Source organism: Protomyctophum bolini, assembly GCF_963924005.1.
Source record: "Protomyctophum bolini genome assembly, chromosome: 6".
Classification (NCBI taxonomy): Eukaryota; Metazoa; Chordata; class Actinopteri; order Myctophiformes; family Myctophidae; genus Protomyctophum; species Protomyctophum bolini.
In genome coordinates this window covers 34684880-34697170 of record NC_137867.1, presented here as the reverse complement: position 1 = coordinate 34697170, position 12291 = coordinate 34684880, and the positions used below count along the sequence as shown (strand labels likewise).

Genomic DNA, 12291 nt, shown 5'->3' with positions numbered 1-12291 from the left:
TGTCGAATTGTCCTTGAGGTAAGACTCTGAACCCCTAATTCATCCTTTGTCAGACTTCTGATTGGTCCCTCACTGACTAACCAGCAGGCTCTTTCTGCCTTGTTCCGCCCTGGATCTGCCTTGTTTATGTTGAATTTGCTATAACATCATTCTTGGAACAAATGAACATGATATGCCTAGTCACCATGCTGCACCTGTGATGTTCCTTTTTACTGACACCAAGTTTAAAATAAGAATTGAACGCACAGAATATCAATACGAAGCAACTGAAAAACACATTATTTCAATGGTAGTGGATGGAGAGAAAGGATTTTTGTCCAACCACGAAACAGCAACCATGTAAAGTGCCTTGGATAAAGGCGCTATATATAAATGCACCATTTGCCATTTCAACAAAATAATGACCCCACCCCTCACATAGGCTATTGTTAAATATGTGTGAGACCTTCAATACAAGTTTTTCTATATAGTTAGACGTTGCCATGTGTCTCTTTATAGAGATAGAATTATTAATCATTCGTTTATTTTATATCTAGGCCTACATTTATTTTACAAATGGGGGTCACATATAATATCTTATATTAAATGTAGGCCTACCTTTTTTTTACTAATTGATTACCGTAGATTAATTATTTCAATCATTTTTGAATAAAACTATATTATATGTGTTTGTGTATTATAATAATAAAGAAGCTTTTAGTATAGGCTAGGCTATATATTTAAGTTATTATAAGTCTATAGGCCTATAGCCTAGCAATATCATTAAAAGTGTCACTTTATGTGTTATGGGCTGGCCATGTATATGATGTTAGCACGGAGTGCCACGGACACTTAGGAAAGGCAAAGGACCTATATTTCGCTCTTATGTCACCGTCACTGTCAGGTGCGGAAGGATTCGTAAACACCTGCGCAACCTCCTGCAGCCTGCAGGCTATACATTGGAAAACCCCCGACCTCCCTAGGTTTACACCATGTAGGTCCAACAAAGGATACAGTTTTGGTAGGTACAGGTAAGAGCGAAAAAAATCATAAAACCTTTTTATATATATATATATATATTCTTAATATGGTGCAATCTTCTGCCTATTATTGTCTGAGAAGGATAAGCTACAGGTGATGCTCTCCATCACCTGTTGGGGCGTGTTACAATGGAGGACCAACATGAACCAGACACCGACAATATTTGGCATATAGGCCTATTTATTTCCTTACATTTCCAGGTTTGGTGAATGTAATGGAAAGCGATCAACCAGATAGGCCTACTCCGAGAGAGACAGCGCATCAACAGTGGAGAAGTTGCAAATTGATAATAGACCCGATGTTGACAAATGGACTGTACAAAGTGTATCGTTATGATGGACAGCATTTTAACGTGCCCGTGAGTATATTTAGTTCTCTCTCTCGCTCTCTCTCTCTCGATCTCTCGATATCTCTCTCTCTCTCTCTATTTTATTGTCGGTGCACAGTTGCTGTTTTATATGCAGGTGTTCTTTTATCATGCTATTAGGCTGCAACATATGAAATGATTGTGTGTTTACCTTTGTCACTTGTCAGGTTCATGATTTAGGAGTATTTCCTATCGAAGCAGTAAGAGACCCCCGAATCTGTCGACTCACGAGTTATATGATCGACTTTTTGGTTCCTAAATTTAAGGTAGGCCTAATATTTTCGTCATTATTGTCTATTTTGACTATTACTGTAGGGTAGGCCTATAGCCAATAGGCTGTTATAGTCTGTCTGACAAGTCGTGTATGAATCATGTTTTAACAATTACCTGTGTTTTATTACAGATTGATGAATTTTATGTTGGCCCCATTCCCCCCAAAGAAGTCACATTCGCCAGGTTAAATGACAATGTGCGGGAGGGTTTTTTGACTGACATGTGCAAAAAGTATGGACAAGTAGAAGAAGTGGAAATATTATATAATCCTAAGAACAAGAAACATCTAGGAATTGCAAAGGTCATTTTCGACTCGGTCAGGGCTGCAAACGTCGCTGTTGAACATCTGCATGAAACTTCAGTGATGGGAAACATCATTCATGTGGAAATTGATCCAAATGGTAACAAGTTTAAGAAACATGACATTTTTTCTCACTTTTGTGTGATAAGAAAGTTTTCATTTGTATTTTGATGTATTTATGTAATTTACCCTCAATACAATTTGTAACTATAGCCTACTTGCAACCCCCCTCAGGTGAAAAAAGGATGCAATATGTCCAGCTCCTATTAAAAGGGCTGTATACTCCTGGGACATTGCCAGTGGGAAGCAGCGAAGAAACGCTTCAATATCTCATTGACAATTTGCTGGTATAGCTTGCTGTTTTTCCATTGAATATTTTCTTCAAACTCTTTGTTAATTCATACTATTGCAGAGATCATGTTGACATATTTGGTATTTACTGCTGTTAAGTAGTCCATAGCGTTAGAAGGAGTTAAGGAGAAATATGGAACTTCATATTATGTTTTTCTTTGTTATAGCTTTATATGTTCTTGTCTTCTACAGTGCAACAAACCTTCCCAAAGACAAGGGCCCATTTCCAGTCCCACCAGTGTCACCACTCCTCGCTCCCTGGACACGGCCTACTCCAGTATTTGGCAGGACACACCTGGAAGCTTCGGATTGACCCCGCTGTCTCACGGGACCCCTCGTACCCCTTGTCTGACAGGGACTCCTCTCTCTCAGGACTCATGCTACTCCAGCCTGCAGACGACTCCTGTCCTACAGGGGGAACCATCCACCTTCAGTGTTCACAGACAGTTGAGACGTAAACCAGGATGGAATTGTAATGGGAGAACGTACAAAAACTCAGACTTGAGCTCAATATTTAAGCACTTCCAACCACAACCTCTGCTTCCCGCCCATATGCAGACTGCAAGTAACACAGACCACAGGCCAGGCTCTTGGGATCAGAATGCACTGTCCTCTAAAGAGTCTTACTTTTACTTTAACTCTCCTGATCAGGAGTCCAGTGATGTATTTACTACTACCTCAAAGTCTAGAACTCTGAGCTCCAGCTCTCCCAGTGACTTAAGCATTAATATGAAGCGCAGAGGCTCCACGGAGAGGCTGGCAGCAGCATCCTCCCCACCTGACTACCTAACATGCATTGCAGACCCTCTCCCCTCACCTCTCAATGCAGATCCTAGAAGCCCCAATGAACAAGAGATGAAGAGCTTGGACTCCCGAATCGAAATGTTACTGAACAAAAACGTGGACACATCTGACTTTGACGAACTGGGCTGGGAAGGTTGTGTGCATAACCAGGACAGTTCACCTCAGTCACCTGAAAACTCTGCTGCCTCAGATCACACACCTGTCTGCCCCCCAGCTCCTGGTGGATCCCTCTCAACCAGCCAAAAGTCCTCCCACAACAGTTTAGAGGATGTCAGCCCAACGCCTCTCTCTACCAGTGGAGGGGACGAGACGGCCCAAGCTGTGGCTTCTCTTTACTCACAGACAAGGGGTTTGACTAGGCGGGTGGATATGTGCCAAGCAAACCAGCCTCCCTTGGACAGAGATCATAAAGAAAATGGATGCTATACATTGTCCTTGTCCAAGGTACCGTAATACATAACACAATGACCAGTACTTGAAATGTCTACTGTAGACATTTGTTCATACTTCCATAACATTATTATTATTTATTGCCCTTATTATTATTATTGTATTTTTTTGTCATCATTACTATTATTATCATTTAGGAACCTTTTCACAAAAGAGGGAAAATAAATACGTAAATCAGTATTATGTTATGGATAATATTATATGAGTTACATGATCCTCTGCTTCAGTCCTAAATCAGAATCAAAAGTTTGTTCTATCCCCCTCACAGCAACTTCATGTAACAAGTGTGGAGCATTCTGAGAGCAAACAATCTGGAGTCAGGAATCCCACCAAAGGGAAAGCCTCCCTGGCTTGGCGTCCTCCTCTTCCATTCATCAATGGCACCATCCAACGCCCTCCCTCGAAGCCTCCCCCTTATCCCATCCCTGGACGCTCTCACCCTCCAGTCGCTCCGTTCACTTTCCCCATTCCACCCTCTATTCCACCATCTATTCCAACTGCCATCTTGCCCTTTCCAATTCGCCTGCCAGATGGCACAATTCCCATTCCACCTCCAGGCTGGATCCCACCTCCAGGCCATCCTACCAGCTTCAACATGCCTCCTCCACCTATTCCTCCACCTGTACTTAGACCCCCCCCACCATTGATAGCTCCACCCTCTACCATACTCCCTGTCCAGGTCTTCCCCCCAGACAGGCAGTCTTCTGGGCATTCAGACATGGTGGGTCCCTCCAAGCGTGGTAGTGTGCCCTTGCACTTACAGGGACTGTCCTGGCCTAATCTACCGGTAGCCTTGTTCAACCCCTTTGTGCCACCCCCAGGCTACATGCCTGTGAGAGAAGACTCTCATGAGGTTACAGTGGAGAAGGTTTTGGGGGTCGTCGTGGAGGAACTGAGGTCACTCATTAAAAAGGATATTATACGTAGAATGGTTGAGGTTGTCGCTTTCAATGCGTTTGATTTGTGGTGGGAATGTGAGGAGCAGAAAGCAAAGGTGATCTCACTAAATGTATTGCAGCAATAACACTATATGGCACACAGCACTGATTGCATGAAATCCTTTTTGAAGATACTCACAATGCATGTATTAGCTTAGAATATTCAGTGTTAACTCTATTGCTTTTGTTTGTGTCATCAGAGTGCTATTGGTACTTTGAAAGCTGGAATAGAAATAGTGGAAGAGAGGTCCAAGTTAATAAATCCCATTATTGGCCAACGAAAAAAAACTCCACTGCCCTCCTTCAAGGTATTAAAATGACACTTTGACTTAAAGACATTGAATGGTGATTTAATTTGTGCTATATATTCACAATGCTGGCTTAACATTATTATGCAGGTGAAGAGGAAAACAACCCATCCTAGCACCTCAGATGTTCCAGAGAATGTGTCGTCTTATTCAGAGGGAAATGATGTTCATCGTGACAGTGCTAGTAAGTGCTTATTACTACTACATGACGTTAATTTGCAGGTTCATCAATACATTACAAAACTATAAACCTAATATGGTTTTGTTTGTCTGTCACTCTGGCTGAAGGTTTGTCCACCAGAGGGTGCTGTGGCTCAACTTGTTCATCTAGTTCTGACCTAAGTTCTCCTTTTTCTAGATTTGGACCAGGTAAGGGATATAACCAGACATACACCTGTGAAGACGGCACCAGTTAGAGGTACTGCTCCAGCTTTGAAGCGCAGACATGCAAGGCCGCTTGAGCTTGAAAGTGATGGGGAAGAAGGGGAGGAAGAGTACAATGCACCATCAGATGAGAGATCAGACAAAGAGGAGAGTTCCTCAGTCATTGATGATGATATTCCTGAAGCCCAGGTAAATGGTGATTTTACATGAAGAGTTATGGCAGAATTCAAATAGTATAAAAGCACTAATGTATACTATGAAGCATTGCTGCCCCACGTTTACTTTGTTTACAATGAAATAGATTCAGTCACATTTAATTTATGTCAATCTGTAATTGAATTGACTTCTGATGCTTGGACCGAGAGAATGATGCACATAGAAAACTTTCAGACATGTGAATCCAAGTCATGAAATGGAGATGGCTAAATAAATGTTTGATTTACCATTAATTCACGTACACATGTACAGTATATTGTAACTAGTTTTGATGGTCCTTTCAATAGTGTCACATAGTTGACGATGACCAAAAGGATGATACACAAAAAACAGATGAAATTGAGGATGGAGATGTTTTTTACTCCAGAACTACTGAAAGAATGCATTCCTCAGACACTGGTAAGTTAAAACACTCTGGTCCAAGTTGAGGTACCTGTTCACAGCAGTAGAAAATAACTATAATCACAAGTACGCTCATTACTGAAATTGAGTAGCATTTTCATGTAATCAGCAGTTCTACTCAACAACTTTTGGAAAGGCAAGAAATGAAGAATACCATACAGTTATTATGGCTATTCCATTAAAGTTTGCTTTGAAACCCTTTTTTGTATGTACATAGCTGTGAATCAAAACAGTCGTAAAAAGAGCTGCTTTTGTACTTTTGCTTGAATAGTTCTCAACAGTGATTCTACTTGAATAGAATATTCTCTTTCCACCGTTGCATTTATGTTCAATAAGTACATAATGTGTCAAAGACCTTAATGTCATTCGAGTAGTGAACAGGACCAGGACCCAAACACATACAACTGGAGGCAGGATAGTTAGACTCAATAGGGTTTATTTAAACTAAGGTTATCCCAAAAACTGGCAAAGCATAAACGTGCAGATCCGAGAGAGATAGAGAGACAGACAGACTGACCAACCATGACAGTTAATTAATTTGCATTCTTGTTTTTGTTATTTTAAGAGTCTCTCTCAGAGGTGGAGTCTAGCTCCTCTGAAGACTCATTATACTCTGACTCATTAGAGTCCTCCTCTGAGGGGACAGAGGACTCGTCCTACCAAGACTGTAGTTCTACAGAGGTCGAAGACACACTGGAGGATAGTATGGAGACGAGAAGCATCGAATGTGTGGTGATATCGTCAGACGAGGAGTCAATGGAGCTCGAGCCTCCTGCCACCCCCTCAGCCCCCCTCACCCCAGGTGCACAGCTAGATCTTGACCTGAAGGAGTGGTCTGAGAAAGACCTGAGCGAGGCACCAGGAGGGGGACAGCATGCTGTCAGTCAATGTGACACCAGTGAACTTGACCTAGTGATGGAGTTTCAACCGAGTGCCTCTCCAGACCATCTCCGTCCCCCATCACCTATAGGAGTTGCAGGTCACATATCTGATATACTAAACACCTTAGACTTGAGTCCTAAAATACCCACCAATTGTGCCATTAACCATATGAACCCTGTCGTCCCTTGGGACGAACATTGAACAAAAATTCAATGCAAATCTACAAGCTTACAATCTACAAGCTTACAATTGTGAGCTCGCAAGATAAGCTATTTCGGCTATATACACAGAGTATAGTATATACAGATTTGGTGTAGAGGGTTTAAGTGGTTAATAATATTATTAGTTACATAGCCTAAATAATAAAACGTATTATATTGATTCAATAATTGTATGCTCTTAATTCTTCTCTCTGTAGTTGTTGAGTCTGATTTTGATGTAGAGATGGAGAGCCCTGAATGGAGATTGGAGTCACTGGAATACATGGACATGGAAAACCTTAGGCCCCTCACCCCTACTGGCTCCTTGGTAGAAAGTGACCCAGACCTGCTTGTACATGGCAAACCAACACCTCCTGTTGCAGAGGAGATGGAAAGGCCACAAACACCAGGCCTGGGAGTAGAAGCTCAATTGGAGAGTGAATACATACTGGCCGAGCATCTTTCCCTCTCTCCCACAAACAGCGAGTCAGTGCCCAGCAGGTCCCCATCAGAGATCCAGGTGTCATACCCAGCTTATGAAGATATACCCAAAACACCTGGTAGAGAGGACAGAGGATTGTGGACACCCCATGGCTCTCTGAGAATCCCAGCAACGCCTGGCAGAGCGTTAACTCCTTCTGAGGAAGGTGTAATGGTGAGCCCATCTCTTTGCAGCCATTTCCCCCTTCCACCATCGCTGACCAGCCACCTCTACATCTGGACTCCACAGACTCCTGGAAGAGACATGAACCTATCCCGCAGAACCACGGTCCGCCGGAGGAGGATGCAAATTATGGCCGCCTCACACGGAAGGAATACTGTGTCTCCTTTATCATGCAGCGGATCCCCAGTCGTAACGTCTTCTCCCTATAGCCTCTCCGACTCCTCAGTAGAGACTCCTGATCCAAGCAGGGAGGGGTTAAGGCTGGTTGCTAGAGCAGGGCCCCTGCAAGGCCTGGAGAACATGCCTGGACTCCTTGATGAGGAGAACAGGAGAGAGACGGTGAAGTCCACCCGGAGGAGAGAGCGATGGCGGAGGTGGAGGAGGATGTGCCGATTGCAGAAGTGGAGCTCACTGCTGAGACCTTCACACTACCCTCGCCGTCCTCATGCCAGGTGCCGTTCCAGGTCTGAGGAGAGGAGAATACTCCACCGTTTTTGGAGGAAGGGTCTCGATGAGGAGGATGCAAGGCTGCTGCAGGTTACATATGACTGGCTGCTTCAGCAGGGTAGTGGCTTTAGTTGGCTCAGTGATATACGTTGGATTCCTCATCCTTATATCCTTTTGAAGACAGAAACTGTGCAGTGACTATAAGTAAAAGTATTACTGTAGATGTTAGTGCCATGCCAGTGATATGGTCTCTTCCTGTGAAGAGAGCATGAGGATACTGCCTTGACAGATCCATCAAGTTGTGATTTGTGTTTCCCATACAGCCACAATTCACAAATCCACAAGCTCTTTTGTTACAGGAAAGATCCCCACTATCCCCAGCACAACAGATTATCTGATCAAAATATTGAAGAAATCAAGGCAAAGTCAACATAAAAAATGTTCATTGATTGAAATGAAGAAATCACAGTTTAGTGACATAACAAAAGTCATATTGTGCATCATACTGTAGTGTGTACTTCCTTAATCACAATTACTGAGTGGAGTCCTGGCAGAAAGTAGTGAGGACCACAGCAGCTGGCAGCGGATCCATGTGAGTGGATGTGCCCGTGCTGAGGGTTTCTACAAAATCAGTAGGATGGATAAAATGAGATACCTCAACAATGCACTACTGAACACAGACCTTCCATCTACAAGCACACAGGTATGCAGTGAGCACACAGGTCTCTCACTTAAATACATTCACATTACATTTTAGACTTATTCAGAGTGCCTTAAGCATTCAGCGTCTTACTTTTAAAATAACCTTTCTGCCTACATTGTTTGTACAGTGGAGAGAGATAGGAAACATGGAGAGACCAGTGGAGTGACACGCAGAAAAACACAGGCCCAAGACCTCAGGGGGCTCAAGATAAGAAGGTGGCCACCAAAGTGCCAATACTTTATTTTTGGACACAGAATAAAAATAAACCAACGTTTCGGCATGTTAACTGCCTTCTTCAGGGTACCACCTTCTTCAGTTACCTGCCAAAGCGGTTTATTTTAATTCTGCGTCCAAAAGTAAAGTATTGGCACTTTGGCTAGCAGTGTGTGTGCTGCGGCCACCTAAGAATACCATTTAGATTATTCTGCCCATCTGCCATGGGCCAGCACCACTATAAGGACTTCACTTTGGTGTGCGTAGCAATCTCGTGCACAAGGCTCCTAAGCAAGAGCCTTGAAATGAATGGTCGCCTTTAACATGTTAACATTTGCATTTCTTGTCAAAGGGCTTAGTTATTCATGTCAATAACAGAGTTCTACTGAAAAAGTCCTACTGAAAAACTAAAGGAATAGCCTTCACTTTGTAGATGTCACAAAAAATAAGCCTATCATGATAGGACTTTAGAGGGGCATGCACAAAGAAAGTGCAAAACCGTAATGAAAGCTCTAAACTGAGATGCAGATGCTTTAATATGGCGTTGGCATTCTGTGTAGAGTAGACTATTGTGCACTGCAGATCCTCTTGCAGTTCAAAATAGTTATTGTGGTGTTGACTGCAAGTCTGTGTACCTAGGGGTCCAGTCTGGAGAGTCTAGTCTGGACATCATGGTAGTCTAGCAGCTAGAAAATGTCTGTCAAGTTCTATTTCCATGGACAGTTTTTGAAAGCTCTATTTTCCTACAGGGAGGGACTGTGCCAGCCCTACCACAGACCTCCTGGCGCTCTGGATCCGACTTCAGGTCTGAGCAGCGTCGTCTGCTGTCCTCGTTCAGCTGTGACAGTGAACTGGTCAGATTCAACCAGCTCAAGGTAAGAAAATCCCTTCATTTGTTCACTGCTAATAATGCTGCTGTTCCTCAACTCAACAGCAGTTTTTACTGTTATTACAACCCAGTCTAGGAGTCACTAACTAGGTGTAACATTATAGACAGACTCCCTCCTTCCCAATCCCAAAACAGCCAGTCCACACAGGTTTAAAATCCAAATGTCAAGGATTCATTTTATATTTAAGATAATAAAATAAAATAAAAGATGTGAACGTTACCTCAGGGTGGGACAGGAAACCAAGAATACAAATATCTTAATATAAACTAACTAAAACTAACTAATAACAAAAAGAGGTCACCCACCCCCAGACACTCATGGCATTACATTATCCAGAACTTTAACCAATGGTAACTAGTACTACTGTAACATAAAGAACAGAGAGCTGCAGGAGTCCAGTCCATTAAGACAGGAGCCAATCACCTGTGTGGTTCCACCTACTAGTTAGAACAAAACCGTTATAGGTGAAGGCGCGCTCTACTCAGGGAGTCAAGTTGAGTCTATATAGCTGATGGGTGCAGATTCTTGAAGATCAATGGAAAATGGGGAATATCCGCACTCTCTTAATAAAGTTTGAGTTTCTTTATTTCATGAAATCACATGCAGCATGAGCAGTCCATCTAGAGAAACGAACGCTTTTCGGGCACGCAGGCCTTCCTCAGCGTTTCAAACTCAAACTATACCAGTATAGTTACCAATTTAGACTCAATTTGACACCAGCAAATCCCCTATAAAAACTCATCTCAGTATCTTACCCTCCTCAAACACTTTTACTCCTTCAATGGTGGCACTGGGGGGTGATCGTCCAACAGGCTGGGGGCGCTCCACATTTACGTCAATTAGAGACCAGACCACACTGTATATGTATATGGTAACTGAACTCCACACTGTTTTAGATTTCTCTTTTCTTTCTTTTGTCTTTGTCTGTTTTTCTTAATGTGCGAAATCAGGTTGTTGCTGCTTTTTCTCTTCTGTGTTTTTGTTGGTCTTTTGGTTTTCTTTAGTTAATACCAGTCACACTCAGACACCATTCCAATCACACACACCAATGTGGAATAGGACAAATTAAATGGGCAATACAGTATACAGCACAGTGACAGAAAATACACATTATGATCCTAGCAAACGTTTACCCATTTCCCTCAGTTCCGCAAGAAGAGGATCCGTTTCAGCCGGAGTCACATCCATGACTGGGGCCTTTTTGCCATGGAGCCCATAGCAGCTGATGAAATGGTTATTGAATATGTTGGCCAGACCATCAGACAGGTGAGACCAAATAATGAGAAAAACTGAAATATGCATAGAAAAATTGTGTTAATTTAACCTTTAAAAATGTAATTTGTAAAAATGACCCATACTCACTTGGACTTCATCATCATTTATGTATTTAAAACTTCAGAAACACATTGAGAGTGAACCCTCATTTTCAGTGGTGCTGAGGCACAGACATACAATAAATGTAGACACAATAAAGGTCATACAGTGGATCACACACTATAGCAATCACACATTGCTATAGTGTAGTGTGGATGGCTGGGATGAGGATCTGCAAATCTGAGGCCATGCTTCTTGGCAGGAAACGAGTGAGGGGAGAATCTGAATCAACTTGTCTTCATTGTCACATCACAGGTTTTCGCCTGTAAAGAATTGAGTGGAATTTGTTTTTGAGCTACTATAAATGCGAAGCAGGGTGATAGCACATCTTCTCCTCAGATTATTAAAGGTTCGATTTGTTACTTTTCCTCCTCAGGTTGTTGCAGACATGCGGGAGAAACGATATGAAGACGAGGGTATCGGAAGTAGTTATTTGTTCAGAATTGATGACGATATCATCATTGACGCCACAAAGTGTGGGAACCTAGCCAGGTTTATCAACCACAGTTGCAATGTGAGTAAATCCACAAAGGCAATACAGAACATTCATTAATTGTGTCTGAAGACTGGACACATTAATTCATAAAATAGCTTAGCTTGTTGTTCGTGTCTCCGGTTTGTTGTACAGTACTTATTGTACAGCAAACATGATTGGAACTAACTTAATGTGCCTCCTGTGTTGTTTTGACATTCAGCCTAATTGCTACGCAAAGATAATCACAGTGGAATCTCAGAAGAAGATAGTGATATACTCCCGGCAGCCAATCAGCATCAATGAGGAGTTAACGTATGACTACAAGTTCCCCATTGAAGATGAGAAGATCCCTTGTCTGTGTGGGACGGATACCTGCCGAGGGTCTCTGAACTAAAGGTTGATGTCTGTGTGGGACGGATACCTGCCGAGGGTCTCTGAACTAAAGGTTGATGTCTGTGTGGGACAGATACCTGCCGAGGGTCTCTGAACTAATGGTTGATGTCTGTGTGGGACAGATACATGCCGAGGGTCTCTGAACTAATGGTTGATGGGCCTTCTTTGTGCCTTTGTTGTGCGAACAGAACAATACTTTAAATGCCAAAGCAGAAATCTATTACACAAAAGAAGAG

General features: G+C 42.6%; 1 protein-coding gene across 1 annotated transcript; it reads left to right on the top strand.

Annotated features, from left to right (window-relative positions):
• The first annotated feature begins 1294 nt into the window (after positions 1 to 1294).
• LOC308316979 (histone-lysine N-methyltransferase SETD1B-A-like) lies at positions 1295 to 12169 on the top strand. Its single transcript, XM_080765769.1, has 16 exons — positions 1295 to 1378; positions 1555 to 1653; positions 1791 to 2061; positions 2196 to 2308; positions 2505 to 2766; positions 3142 to 3249; positions 4013 to 4188; positions 4330 to 4463; positions 5171 to 5181; positions 6440 to 6703; positions 7115 to 8125; positions 8562 to 8710; positions 9673 to 9798; positions 10960 to 11079; positions 11564 to 11701; positions 11883 to 12169. The coding sequence occupies exons 1-16, from the start codon at positions 1319 to 1321 to the stop codon at positions 12054 to 12056; spliced, it is 3216 nt and encodes a 1071-aa protein (XP_080621895.1). The 5' UTR covers positions 1295 to 1318; the 3' UTR covers positions 12057 to 12169.
• The last annotated feature ends 122 nt before the right edge of the window (positions 12170 to 12291 follow it).